The sequence below is a fragment of the Phaethon lepturus genome, unplaced genomic scaffold (genome assembly GCF_000687285.1).
Source record: "Phaethon lepturus isolate BGI_N335 unplaced genomic scaffold, ASM68728v1 scaffold9744, whole genome shotgun sequence".
In the NCBI taxonomy this organism is placed as follows: domain Eukaryota; kingdom Metazoa; phylum Chordata; class Aves; order Phaethontiformes; family Phaethontidae; genus Phaethon; species Phaethon lepturus.
In genome coordinates, this window is record NW_010536932.1 from 15,431 (window position 1) to 30,369 (window position 14,939).

At 37.2% G+C, this 14,939-nt stretch overlaps 1 protein-coding gene across 1 annotated transcript; it reads right to left on the reverse strand.

The window, feature by feature from the left end:
* Positions 1–94: 94 nt before the first annotated feature.
* Positions 95–14,933, reverse strand: LOC104614350 (vacuolar fusion protein CCZ1 homolog). Its single transcript, XM_010286320.1, has 15 exons — positions 14,866–14,933; positions 13,112–13,209; positions 12,891–12,984; positions 12,719–12,793; positions 11,569–11,616; positions 10,874–10,957; positions 8,418–8,593; positions 7,698–7,779; positions 7,011–7,072; positions 6,006–6,117; positions 5,325–5,358; positions 4,844–4,961; positions 2,823–2,981; positions 1,589–1,716; positions 95–436 (listed from the first exon to the last, which is right to left on the reverse strand). The coding sequence occupies exons 3-15, from the start codon at positions 12,897–12,899 to the stop codon at positions 381–383; spliced, it is 1,143 nt and encodes a 380-aa protein (XP_010284622.1). The 5' UTR covers positions 12,900–12,984; positions 13,112–13,209; positions 14,866–14,933; the 3' UTR covers positions 95–380.
* Between the last annotated feature and the right edge of the window lie 6 nt (positions 14,934–14,939).

Genomic DNA, 14,939 nt, shown 5'->3' on the forward strand with positions numbered 1-14,939 from the left:
GCTTCTGTAACCAGTCTAGTTTTGCGTTGTAGAAAATTAGCAGGAAGTCACATGATGATGCAAATGAACACAGGAAAACAAAAAGATGCCCTTAAAAGTGTAACAATTATTAGTTTTATTTTCCAGTAAAATATTCACATAATATCAGAATGGAATGGTACAGATGAATTCAGACTGGTTTTTAATTTGTTTGCACATAAACATTTTTAAAATCTAAAAATTTTTGATCAGAGTTTACAGATTTTAGTAGAAATTTTGATTCTTACAAAGCAAGTATTGCTTTACTATTGTCATTATTCCAGTCAATAATATGACTAATAACTTTTCACGTTGAACAAGTGTCTGACATCAACATCTTCAATAAATCAGCCCTTTGCAGATCAATCCAAGAAGAAAATATTATTAAATTGTGTTGCACAAAGTTTCTTCACTTCTTCTGTAAAAAAAAAAAAAAAAATAGATATTTCAGTATATTTTCTGCAAGAAAAACCCTGGGTATCATCAAGGATAATATAATTAAATTCAAACAAAAAAAAGTAGGAGTTTATAATGTAGAAATACACCTAATTTTATTCTATCTTCAGTAAGAGGAAGCTGAGTCAAATCTGATGTCTCAACACTATCTGAAAGATGAGTTGTGTTCTAAGCAGCTAAAGTGTAAATGATGGCTTGAGTTTGCTGCTGGGCCACATTAATCTTGTCAAACTTTTCTGCTGGTGCAGTGAAGACTGCAACATAAGGAATTGTATTGTAACCCCTTTTCAGGAGAAGGAGGGATTAGTGTAGTCTGTTACAATAAAACAAGTCAGCAAAACCTTTGCTTCATGCTATTTGGCAGACAACACTTCAGGGGCAGTACTACTTCCTCAGTTTATCAGGCACAGAAACACTCATTTACTGTTTCTGTATGGCACATTAGAGCCTGAAAAATAATTAGAAATTATTGTGTAAGTCATGCAGCTCATTCTTCCTCTTAAAATTTAGGTTGCTAGGCTTTGGTTGTGGAAAAGTATTAATTCTTTCCCATCATCCAAGTGAGCACATTGCGTCCTATTAAACCAGAGCGCCTTAAAATTGCTGCAAGTAAGACTCAAACTGCATTTCTCTTAAAGTCTACTTAAAAGCTTATTGCCTCTTAATGCTAATTTGCACTCTTAGTCATAGTAAATCATTCTCAAAACAGCATTAGAAACAAGACAACAATGCAATGAGGATCACTGATAGTATAGACACAATGTATAAGTAACCTACCCATGGATCACTGACAAATAAAACCTAACTTGAATGTAAATATGTTCATCTCTCACCTGTAATATACTTCATTAACTACTCCTAAACTAAACTCACAGAGTTCTATTTATTTGAAGGAGGAAGAATGACTGATGAATAATTAAGAATGTCTGATGAATATTTATGCTGTTCTTTCACAGCCGGTAGAAGGCAGACTAAAACCTTATGCAAACTCACCTGGCCTGCCATAGACCAATCCCTCTCTAGATTTCTTGTGAGTTAGATTTTATTACTTCTCCAGGGATACACATTTTAGTAATAACTGTATTTAAAGGTAATAAAAAAACCCAATCCTTACCATTTACTTCAATCAGATTTGCATTTTTCTGATTCAAAATAACATACAATTCTCGCTGGTCAGACTTTTTCCCAACTACCCAGTAATCACTCATGGCCTTCACAATAATTTCCTCATCTTCATCAACTCTGAAAGAAGTTTTAGAAGTAAAGAAGGTGGCTGTAAGCTAATATTCAACTTTATCTGTAATCATTAGGACAGCTTAATGTCATAAATTGTTGTGGTTGTGCAGTATCAAAGAGACACTACCAAACTAACTTAGACATAATTCAGCAATCCATGATTAAGGCTTCGTAAGTGGATGCTTAGGACAATTACATCCCCAGATGAGTCAATCATTAATTTGTCTGTCAGCCAAAAACTCCTGTACCCTGAAGAAAACACCTACCCTCCATACTGTTAAGGACACACTTCATAGAATTATGATTAGCCACACAGTGACCAAATAATGAAAGTTGGAGATGGTATGGTGATACTAAGCTTTCACATATCTAATTGTTAAACCTAGGACTAAACCATGCTCAACAACTAGAAATATTGCATAAAGCTGTCACTAACTGACAGTTACATTTAATAGACAAACTTTCATTATAGAAAAAAGAAAGCCTTGTCCTTAAGCACAGTGGGAAAACTGCCAGTTGCTAACTGGAGTTATAGACATCACAATCATTCAGCATTTTCATATTCTTTATGAATTTTTATAGTGACAGAGGGTTTCTCCTACCTTGAAGCATGATACCCACTGATAAGAAGCCAGTTGTCTTCTCTATCAGCAGTACTGCAGCAACTGCAAGGTTTGCATTTCATCTATTGTCTAATCCCTAAAAGCAGCCAGCTGTTTCAGGGGAGGGTATAATATAGGCAGAAGCATGTTTCCCTGTCCTTTATACTACTTATGCAGAGATTAGACAGAATTAAGTGCAAAAGCACTAGGCTTCACATCCCTTCTAAGTTTGTTATGGCTACTCTGAAGCTTCGAATAGATTAGATCTTTTCTTGGATAGAGGCCCTGGCCTGTCTTTAAATTATTTTTTTTTTTAAACAAAACTTCTATTGTCCTTTTAAGATAGACTACTAAACTGACACAAAATACCAAGTATGACCCATGTTACACCATTGATCTCACAGACCTATGAATAGCTGTCCATGAACAAAAAGACATGAAAGTTTCACTCATTTGAAAAAAATCTACTTGACAGAAGGACTTGCAGACTATTTAATAGTTAAGCATTACCTGGAGAAGTCACTGTTGATGTCACCGAGAATCTTCATGAGGTCAGGGTGAACAGATGCAAGTGATACACTGGGTGTTTTCCTCATGTGAATGGTACTTTTCTCTGCCAGGTTCATGTGATTGAAATAGATAAACTTAAACTGAGGCTCTTTCTCAGCCCTAGGAAGATTTAAAAAAAAAAGTGACTGGTGAATACTGACATGTTCTAGAAGCACAGGCTTCACAGAGAACAGGTAACTAGCCACTGCAAAGCTTACTCAGACATCTTGAACTTCTCTCATTGAAGAGACCAATTACATTAAAACCTGTGACATGATCAAGCTTCATTGTAACACTGTAAAAAAAAAAAAAAGCAAGCCTGCAAAACCAACCATTTTTTCCCCTTCTGCTGCTTAGGCTGCTAGTAGACACAGGGGAGTCTAAAGGCCTTGTCCCACTTCCCAGTAATAGTTTGCATTTTTCTACTGAGATGTTTTTCCTCTGTCCCCATTTTGTTTCCTTGTTCTCCTATGCCAGTCCAATCTGGTTTGAATAGATGCTAGGCCTTTCATTTGGTCAGTAAGTAATCTTCCACTCATGTCTGTCTGTGTTATTTTACAATCAAAAGAAAGAACTCCCCTCATCGTTTGTGTGGGCCAATCAAGAGACTATTTTCAAACCTCTTCTTCCATTTCCTCTTTTATTAAGTTAATATAAAATCTGTCACTTAGAGCTGTAGTTTTGGTAGAAATCACAACAAATTCAAACTGGCAAAAACTGCCTATAGCAATTGGTACTTCAGGCTATGTATTATTTAGAATCGGGGAGATACTGTGATGACACCACTCACCTTAGCAAACAACTAGATACCCTTGCGCTCTGTCACCCAGATGCATTAGTGTCAAGAAACTGTATCATATTTTCAGGACACCATGACATTAAACTTTAAAAGAGTTAAAGCTGCCACATCCAGTCCCAGATGACATTAAAGAAGAAACAAGTTTAATGATTTAGTAGATTGGCACAATTTCAAGCACGTCCTATTCCATACCCTGTGTTTTTGCTGATTTGGCATGCTACCACTAAATAAATTCAGTCACACACATATGCAGTGCTGTTCTTGCTTCCCCAACTAACCAATCTATCTAAAATAAGTTTTATGGAAAATCAGCTGTAGTTTGAAGTGAAGTATATTTTCCAATGCATTAAAATTCTGTTTCATTTTAATTTTTTTTTTTTTACCCCTGAAATAGTTACCTTAGTCCTGCAAAATAGAAAAAATAAGACATTTTTTTCCTCACCTACTATACACAGCAACACTTCAAGAAGCAGTAACTCCGGAAAAAAGTACTCAGCTGTAAATTTTGCATTGTAACCAAATAATCCACTTACTAAAATCCCTATTTCAAACTGTTAAGGAAGTTGTTCTAGTATCTAGACCTTTGTTTTTCTTTGGAATTTGTAACAGAGTTCAGAGGTACATCACTCCCTCCAAGCACTAGTGTCTAAGGCAGTACTCGGACAGAGCTGGTGGTATCAGTGTCCACTTGATGTGAAAAATACAGGGTTTTTTTTAACATTATACAAAATAGCAGCCTGGGAAAGCAGAAGTCAAAGGAAATCAGCATAAAGAAGGAGGTGGGCACAAAGATAGTGATATTTAAAAAAAAAAAATTAAAACCTCAAATGTTTGTTTTTCTGTGAGAGCTTTATGAGATTCTCTTTTCCTCAAGAAAAGTTAGAAAGTATAAACCAAAGTTAAGATTTTGCAGGAACTGCTACTTCTCTACTTCAAGATGGGGGACAGTGACAGAAGACTACCACTTCAGTTGGCATTTTTTCCATCTTATATATATTTCTGCAAGCAAGTAATCTGTAGAAATCATCTCCATGGGTCAGTAGATAAACATCATTTAAAGTACACAGTTAAGTCAATGCTTTCAACATTTGGGCTCTTGTTAACGTTATTTAAGCAGTTCATTAAACCTACTTTTTAACCAACTAATGAGGGACTGTAACAGGAACAGAAATGTGGTACAAACCCTGATATTCTCTTGTTGATGTTGTATTGTTCACATATGTCTGATGCCAACACGGTGAGTTGAGGCCCAACAATGCTGTCCAGTTTACGGCAAAACTCCAGCGTAGGTGGAATTGAAGCTAGGTGGTGGGTAAAGAAAAGGGAGAGATGAGATTCTTTTCCCACAGTTGAAGGTACAGTTTCTGTAGTTGTTTTCTTTAAACATCAATGTGAGTCCTGGGACAAATTTCTCTCATAATTATAACCTTACAGGTGACTTTGAAGGCACATGGCTAACTGAAGCAGTATTTAGTCATTTTATTGTGCAAAATTGGAGTTACTTATACCACTGGAACAAAAAACCAAGACACTGATAAAAGCACTCATGAAGAACAGACTCAAATAACAAATTAGTGTGAGTTTTCTTCAAGCATAAAACAAGTTGCATGTAATAGCATTTTGTACTATGTCTTGCCAAATAAGTGATGCTAATAGGTACTTACCATCAATCATAAAGCAGACAGCTGCACTCATGGCCTGGAACAAAAAAGTTAAAGCAAAAAAAACCATTTACAACAGGTTACCTCAACTACCTCAAATAAATGACAATATTTTAGTGAGGTCACACACAGGTAAACCAGTTATATTAAAAAAATTAAAATTTAAAACTTCAATAGGATAATCTCTTTGCAATCCTGCATAACTCAGTATAGTTATGATTTTAAATTCAGCCCAGTTAACAGTTTTTATGTCATAGGTGAAAGGTAAAATTTGCTAAAAATGCATTTTATGCAAGGATATATGTCTGCAAGAAACTTGCATTTCATTAAAAAAAAAAGTTTTTGGTTTATTGATTAATACTACATAAAGCCACGTATGAAACCGCTTAAAAGTAACTGAAGGCTGATATTTTGTTTTAATAAAACAGCTGTTTGGTTGGGGGGGGTGGGGGGTGGGGAGGGCAGGGATGCAGGAAGGAGGAAAAAGAGGATTCAGGCTTTAAAACTTGTTGCTAGAAACACCAAAGAGTTCTCTGTCTCTTTGCTTTAACCTGGTCATATCAATGCATCTTTCTATACAATGCATAAGTACTTCACATCACTGTCATCTTCATTGCATATAGATTCCCAATTTATTATTTAATTTACTAAGTCCTGGAATAATTGCAAAGAAAAATGTAATACCTTATAAACAATTAAATGAAGCTCTTCATAAGTGTCATCAGTGTTAACAAATATTTTGGGAAAACGGCATTTTGCTTCCGGATCATTAAGATTTAAAGGTCCAGTAAGAAACCTAAAAAATTATTCAATAAGTCAGAGGCAATGAATTCTTGTATTTCAGTTTTTCCTATTTAACAGATGTTATTGAAACTAGCAGTTACTTGCATGTATGTGAATACAGTGAGTTTTCAGCTATCCAGATAGGTGTAGAGCCCTTTATTTATGATCTCAGCACTCTTATATTTTCAAAGTAGTATTTGCATATATGCTCCAAAGAGTTACAGAAACAGGCTCAGAAAGCCAGAATAACACCAAGGAAATTAACTCTGCAGATCAAAGAAACAACAACAAAACTCTTTCCACATTCAAGTTGTGACTATCTTTAAAAACCCTTTTTTTGTTGCTATTGGGAAAGCACCCTTCCTTTGCTTTCCAACAGTACATTCAAATTAGTTTTATGTAGAACAGTGGTGTAACTAGAAGCACCTAAACTTTGAGGGGTGGAGTGTGTGCCAATGCCTTGATCGCAAAAGAATACAATAAATTAGGCAAGAGGAATTACCATGATTAAAGAAAGATGTCCAAACCCACAATTACTCAAAATAATGTGGCCCAGCAGCTGAAGTACAGAATTTCCCACTCTGACATGCTGAATACAGAGCAAAAATGAATAGATTAATCACTAGATTAAATCTACACCTTTTTTTGAAGTGGGTGACTGAAAAGAAATGACCGAAGCACTTCCAAAAATGTTTCATGCAGTGCATTAAGAACAGTGCGGAAGAAAAATAAATATGCAGTAATGTTAATGAAGCCTTTTATCTTTTTTCCAGAGGTCATTGGACCAACTACTGCATGACCCTCTCAAATGAACTGTGGAATATGTTCTCAACATACATGTACTCCTCCCAAATGTTTTGGCCTTGAGGGAAGAAGCAGTAGATGGTGACAGTAAACAAGAGTTACCTTCCATAGTGGTGTAGATTTCCTGGCATTTCAGCACGTATTGGAGAATCTCTTCCTGCTAACTGAAGCGAAAAAGAATATACACAAGAAAAAACAACTTGGAGGTATTTTCTGTTACTTTTTGTGGACTGTCTTTAAATCAAATCAAAGTAAAGCATTTGCAGAAATTACCACTCATGAAGATATATACTCTTTGTGTAACATGAAGGTGTAAAGCTAAAGTGTAAGAGATGCCAGTAGAACAAGGCATTCTGATTTTGCATTTATTGATTTTAAAACTTAGCTTATGGAGCTTTTTAATGGCAGGAGGGATAACTAACTTCATGTGGTCTTATGGCACTCCATGCTGCATTTAGCCATTAAGCTGAAGTGATTCATTTGCAGTACTGAGCAGTCATCAGGAATCAACATTCAGTAAACTCTCTATCACCATCTCATATTCAAATTATCAGCACAATTCATATTGTAAGCCTTAGGTGCAAATACTATTGAGTTTACTAAAGTGGCCCAAAAGCAATAAATCTGAGAATTCCAAACCAAAATTTAAGAGGGGAGGGGGAGAGGGATACTCCTCTTTGGTATTTGAGCCCTTAGTGGTACCAGATAAACAGAAGGAAAAAAAACAAACACACACAAAACCCAAAACCAACAACAACCTCTACCCCCAGGAAAAACCAACTACTGTACCTCAGGCTCCATGTGCCTTGGAAATAGAGATGTTGTGAGATATTTGTACAAAATTCTCATGTCATCTTGTTCTAGTCCACTCCTAGAACATCAGGGAGAAACAGAAACACAAGTGATGTTTGTGCTGCAGTTCAGATCACACATTTTCCTCTAACCAAAACTCGGGCAAAGCACATACCAAACTAGGGTAGCAACATTTCAGTGTCTCAGATTCAATCCCAAACATTCATTTTTAATAAAAAGATAGTTTATTTGCTAAATACAAAACACATGTAAATTAGCCGTAAACCTGACGAGAAATAGAAACAATATTTAAACAAAGAAAAGTTTGCCATTCTTAAAGTCCATTTTTAAGTAGAACTCTTCACAAGCATTGCAACTTTCTGGTTCAGAACCATACAAAGAACAATCCTTTAATTAACCTTCTCTACTAAAAGGTCCTACAGAGAAACTTGTGTATATGCAGAGAGGCTCTGCGCAATGGAAAGTAATAAGGACACTTTTCTAGCGGCTCCTCAGGCCAGCTTGGAAGTAATAATTTGGTACAGACGAGAGATTTTAAAGCCAAAGACCGATGCCTTTCTTACATATCACTCATCCTACCATTCAGTTTTCTCATTTTCATACAACTCTTTCACTGATTCAGAAGCTTTGCTATTATGGCACTTATTTATAGGATGAGAAACTGAAGACACACAAAAGAATTATTGAAGTACCTACCAGATAAGCTGGTCATTGTACAGAAATGCAGTATACTTGACTATGTTCAGGCTTTCTTCCATCCTATTAATAAATGACTGAATTTTCAAGTAAGTCATTTTATCCAGTGGAAAGAAGCTGATTCCACAAAACACATCCAGCAGATCACAAGACTGTAAATGCAGTGTCTGCAAGTACTAAGAGAACAATGACAGTTGTTTTTTAGAATTCAGAAAACTTCCAACGTGTAGATTTCTATGACAAATTTGAGTCTAATCCCCAGTAATCTGCTCTAATGATCCAAAAAAACCCCCTTCCAGTTCTGCTTGTATGACATACTTCTTCGTGTGAGGACAGACTTTTTAGGAGGGCCTGTAGTGATAGGACAAGGGGTAATAATTTTAAACTAAAAGAAGGTAGATTTAGACTAGACTTAAGGAAGAAGTTTTTCACAATGAGTGTAGTGAAAGTGGCACAGGTTGCCCAGAGAGGTGGTAGACACCCCATCCCTGGAAACATTCACGGTCAGGTTGGACAGGGCCCTGAGCAACCTGATCTAGCTGAAGATATCCCTGCTCATGGCAGTGGGGTTGGACTAGACGGCCTTTAAAGGTCCCTTCCAACTCAAACTATTCTATGTGTGAATATGATTCCATGTGTTAGCTTATTATTATTTAATAATAGTGACAACAGCTTTTAAGGCTAGCTCAAGATCTTTTGAGAGGATAAGAAAGCACAGCCTATCTTACTAATATTTAATTTCAGAACTAACACCATAGAAATATTACCAGATAAAGCTATTATTTTTCAATATGCAAGGGAAAATATAATTTCTGTTATTTTTTCTTGATAGACTGTAACCTTTACCCGGAGATTTCAAATGCACTATCAAATACTCTGCTCTGTGAAAGATGAGTTATCCAATGGCTCCCTCTACAGTCATTTCACATTACCAAAAAAAACCCAAGAAGTAAAATACAGACAAATAGTATGACAGATCTCTGTCACAGTTTATAATCTAAGTCTCATTTCCTTGCAGAGTTTCAGTGCAGTTCAAGCCTGCCAGCAACATGTAGCCAATTCATGCAATAGAGTTTGTCCTGGTTTCAGCCAGGTTAGAGTTAATAGGTTATAACAGAACAGGTTACAACAGAACAACTTTTTAAGCATTTCTAATTCTCCAGTGAAAAAGAGAAACAGCTTTTCCTTGGATTTCTTTCTGTTATACAAATCTATAGCAATTACCATTTTACCTTCATTAGGAACATCAAAGAAAAACAGTTTTAAATATAAAAAAATCTATTACTTCCCTTTTTACTGTGCTCTATTTTTTAGTCTAGGCAGAAGTATATACCAGCTAATCAAACAAGTACTCCTTGTGCCAATGGCATTAATTCTAAAGTCCATGATGTTTTTACAAAAAACAAGCAAAAAAACCCCCCAAAACCCACAAGTGAAGGCTGTCCTAAAATCAAACTGAACTGTACTTCTGTTTACACTGTCACAACATTGTGTTATTTTAAAAGCCTGTTACGAGAACAAAATTTTAAGCACGAGTATACAGCATCTACACTCCATTATCAGAGATATCACATCTCTACCACAAGAGAATTAGCTGCTGACAGCAGTCCTCTGTTTCCTTCTGTGAAAATGAGAAAAATGGGGGCAGACACTTGGTTGCCATCTTTTAAAGCTAGCTTGATGAAACTTTTCATGTAGGCACAAAAAAATTCTGCCAGACATGACTACCCAGTTACTTCATGTGAAAAACACACAAAGAATATTTGATTGATTTCTTACTCAGAAATAGGTTTTGCTTTCCATCCTTTCACTAAAACATTTGCTTTTAAAGACTGAAATTGAATTCTGAAGACTGGCTATAACCAAGGCAATATTTCCTGACACCTTATCAGGCATCACTACTAATTCCACATGGGGGGTGGGGTGGGGGAAGAAGTTAAAAATTACAACTATCCATTACTTCACAGCACTATGGGACTTGAAGTCTATGCATGAAGGTTGTGGAATCTCCATCCCTGGATGTTTTCAAGACTCAACCAGCCAAAACCCTACACAGTCAAGCTTGAATTCAGTGTTACCCTAATTTGAGTAGGAGACTGAACTAGATGACGTCTCCAGATTCCTTCCAACCTGAATGATTCTGCAACAGTTACTCCAATAGTCTGTACAGACTGTGATCACACTAACAATTTCATATGTTAAAGAATGAACATGACTATCAGAAAAAATATCCTACAACTAAGCTGTTCAATCAAGCCATAACCATGCTTGTGGTTCAACTCCATTTAAAGAGTCTACCACTATAGTAGGAAGCAGGAAGTATTTGAAAAAATTAGTAACCTGGCTTTCTGTGTTGCCACTACACCTTTTCTACTGCCTATATTACACAGTTATACTGCAGCCACTTAGTTCCAACGCCAAATCACAATGTATGTGCCTGAAAAATAAGGTCTTACCCGATGGAAGAATTTCTCTAGTCTCTCCTTTAGAACTTTCACACCTCCATCTTCCATGGCTTTCAGGAATGTGCCATTGAAAAGCTAATAGTTAAAAGAAAAAAAAAGTCAGTCAGTTGGGTAATCATCTACAATAATTTCTTATAACTCAGCCATGAATACAGCTAGATTACAATACAGCTCCTGTTTCTCAGTATTTGGACTCCACATAGATCCAAATGTACCCCTTCTTTATTGAAAAAACCTCTCTCAGATTTGCGGAGTCCAAGTGTGTATGGCAGAAGAGGCAGAATTAGATAGAAAAGGAAACTAAATTCTTCAATGGTAGAGAAATTATTTGTTGGTGTTGCTTAAGTATCTGATGCTCTTGCTTTGTAAAAGCCAGATTGATGGCTTTTACCCAGTATAGTTTGTCCAACAGATACTACCTAAAGCAATCAAAATCAAATGCTCAGTAGTGTAAGTGCCCATGAAATAAGAAATCTGGACTTCACAGAAATTAGAAGGCTCTTTTTTTATAATAAGCTAATGAACCAGCACAGGTAACTGCAAAAGCTTTATTTTTCTCTTCCATCAACACCATTACAGCTTCAGGCAAAGAGCAGACAATCGTAATGAGAAAGAATGTCAAAGCAACGATGAGCTTGCACATCCAAATAGTCTACCAGAAGAGGAGCCTCCAGTATTAACTCTACCTTGTACATGCTGTAGCACTGCTGCAAGACCGAACTATAAACCTTGTCCTGCAGGAAGAAAAAAAAAAACAAAAAAACCCCAGAGTAGGACATTAGTACAAGCAGAGGCAGAATTTCAAATGTTTTGGCTGAGCTACACATAAACATACATTTTCAAAGAGCCAGGAAACACACAAATTAGAGAAATCAATCTCTGAAAAGTTATATACCATTTTCCATCAGCATCTAGAAATTTCTTTGTACTTATAAAGTACTATTTCATTAATGGGAGTCCCTTCCCCATTTCCATTTAATACCAAAAGCGCCTTATTAATTCATGCACAAGATACCAGTTATGAATAGCGCCCATCCCTAAGGCCAGTTGTCCGTAAAAGTGAACTTACTTCTGACTAGTATTCTCTTCATCCGAGTCAAAGACTAAAGGAGATGGGACACCACAGCAGGTTTTTATTGGGCTAGGTAGGATCTTAACCCAGACGGGGGGAAAAAAAAAAGACTACTTTATCGTTTGTCTGGCAAAATAAAGAGTGCCTATGACGCCAATCCTTTCTTAGAACACAATGAGGAACAGAACTAGTGGACACTGTAATAAGCAAGGCAGCATAAGCAACCAGCTTTTTAAATTTTATCCCACCCAGCCCAATACCCTTCCTGTATACAATTAAACTGACCTAATGATACTGCAGTTTGGACAAGAAATCCCATGATAGTTATGAGCTGTTGGTCTTCCAGATTATTAGTAAAGATTACTAGCACTCTTAAGAAAGTAATAATATGTATACATAAACCGAATAAAAATACATAATTTAAAATCTTGCAAGAACTTTATTAAAACAAACATCCTAAGAAATATTCACCTATTCCAAGCTAAAAGTCTCACAGCTCTACATTTCACTGATGCTTATTGGATGATCTTGAACTGCTATCTGGAATGAGAATTCTCTATCTTGCTCTCTTCTTTAAATTTTATTGAGAAGTACTTTGCCCTTTTTCCACTTATGGACATAGAGAGAGATATATATAAAAAATTAATTTGGCAGCAGTTCAAGAAGAATTAAATGAAGATATTTCTGGAGGTACTCTTAAAATACAGTATGACCCATGAAAAAAACCACCAAACAACAAAACCCAGGAAAAAATTCAGTATTACCAGTAATTCTTCTTCCTGATATTCATAGACTGGCTTTCCATCTTTGTGTTTTTCTATTATGGGATTCCGTACAACCTAGAAAGTGGAACAGGCTGGTATTAGACAATGCAGAATGCATTGAGAACATTGCGGTATGATGTTTTAGAAATATGCATATCACATGCATAAGTACCATGACCATCCAGAAGTTTTCTTCAGGCTCATGGAAAAATTGTCTATTCTTCTGTGTATGTAGGGACTTTGCAGGTTTTGTTGGACTAAAGGTCCTGGAAAAAAAACCACATATGTAGACATAGGTATTTATACACACTCACAAAAAGAAAACATACAATTGGGAAATTTGAAATACAGTGCTTGTGCTAACACAACGAGCCATGCAGTCAGACTTCATACCTTGTGAACTGTACTATAGCTTCACATAGTCCTACATTTCTAATTTTTTCATTCTTTTCTACTTCATTTGGGTGATAGAAGAGAATCTTCTTTTCTTCCTAAAATTTGGAAAAAGAATCAAAGCAAATGCATTTTAACAGAATCAGAGTTAAAGCATACTGAGTTCATGGTTTGCTTGTTTTTTAACTTTAATCCCTCAATGTCCTAGGCAGAATTTTAACTTGTACCTAAATGGGCTTCTGTAATAATGGATAAAAGGCGTATTTAAGCACACTTAAGCAGTCAGTTATCCCAAGGTATCTCAAAATGCTTTATAAATTGAAAGTTACTGAAATCATAGGCCCAAAGTCACTTCACAGCTAGTTCAAAGCAAGGCTAGCTTCAAAGACAGATCAAAGTATAGCTAGCTTCAAAGTTAGTTCAAATTGCCCAAGGCCTGGTCCAGTTAAGTTTTGAGTATCTCCAAAGATGAAGATACTCCACCTTTCCAGGCCCAGTTCTGCTGTTTGACCATTTTGCTGTGAAGAATTTTTTCTTCTATCTCACCAGAATTTCCCTTGCTGGAACTTCTTCCATTACCTCTCATCCTTTCACTTCAAGAAGCACCTGATTCCATCCTCTATAGCTACCCTTTAGGCAGGTGAAAACAGCCATCAGACCCCTATCCACATCATCTCTTCTTCAGGCTGCACAAATCGAGTTACCTAAGGCTCTCCTGGTATATCACAGACTGCAGCCCCCTGACCGACTCAGGAGTCCTCCACTGGGCTTGCTTCAGTTTGTCAGTATTTCTCTTACTCTGGGAAGCCCTGGACAAACACAGTGCCCACCAGCCGTCTCACAAGTGCTGAACAGAGGGAAAGCAATTCCTTGACTTGACCTGCATATGCATGCTCATTCACACAGCCTGGTATGCTGTTGGTTTTCACTGCCACAGGGCCACACTGCTGATTCACATACAACCTGTTGTTCACTAGGACTCCCATGTCCTGTTTTGCAAAGCTGCTTTCTAACCAGTCAGCCCCTGGCCTGTAATGGTGCATGAGAAGATTTCATCCCATGCATGGGACTTGGCATTTGCCTTCATTGAGCAGCCCTGCCCTATGGTGTATGAGCAGCTTCTCCCACTCTGGAGTCACCCATGGACTTGTTGAGGGTGCGCTCTGTCTCATCATCCTGGTCCTTAATAAGTACATAAGTAGACTGCCCTGTTCAAAAACTACTAAAACTACAGATTATCACATGAACCATACGGTATGCTGTAACCTAAAAACAGACACTGTAGCTTCTTAAATTTACTTATTAAAGATGACAGTAGCATGAAAATACTGACAATAACTTGAATTTTACTAACTTAAACACTAAACTTTCTATCAGGTTGTATCTAGCTGGAGAAAATGATTTTTAGAAAAAGTTACTGCATCTCTAAAAGATAGTTATACTAACAGGCCAGCTCCCCATCTACGATATTTTACGTGCCACTGTTGAAAACACCCTCGGTCACTGTTCCTGTTTATTCTGAAGCAGAGACAGATCTGGATGTACGTGGCACTGAAGGCAGCCCAGGTGCTGACGAGGCGGCCTGCGGTCGCAGACATAACAACCATGACTCCCTCTTCCCCACAGGCCGCTTTTATTCGGGGACGCTCGGGGCCCCGGGAAGGGTGTCTCGGCTCTGTGGGAGCAGAGCCAGAGTCGGCCCGGGCGGGTGCCCTCTCCCCACAGCCCCGGGACGTGACACCGCCCTCCAGTACCTCTCCCTCTTTGGGCCCCAGCTTGGGGTTGTAGATGAAGAAACTGAGCAGGGTCGGAGCGAGCTGTTTCTCCT

Excerpts from the sequence above, each read along its gene's own strand:
- LOC104614350 (XM_010286320.1), bottom strand. Across the intron at positions 11,617-12,718 it reads ATCAGGAAGAAGAATTACTG|GACAAGGTTTATAGTTCGGT; the intron begins GTAATACTGAAT and ends TTCTTCCTGCAG. Across the intron at positions 2,982-4,843 it reads ATCAACAAGAGAATATCAGG|GGCTGAGAAAGAGCCTCAGT; the intron begins GTTTGTACCACA and ends AAATCTTCCTAG.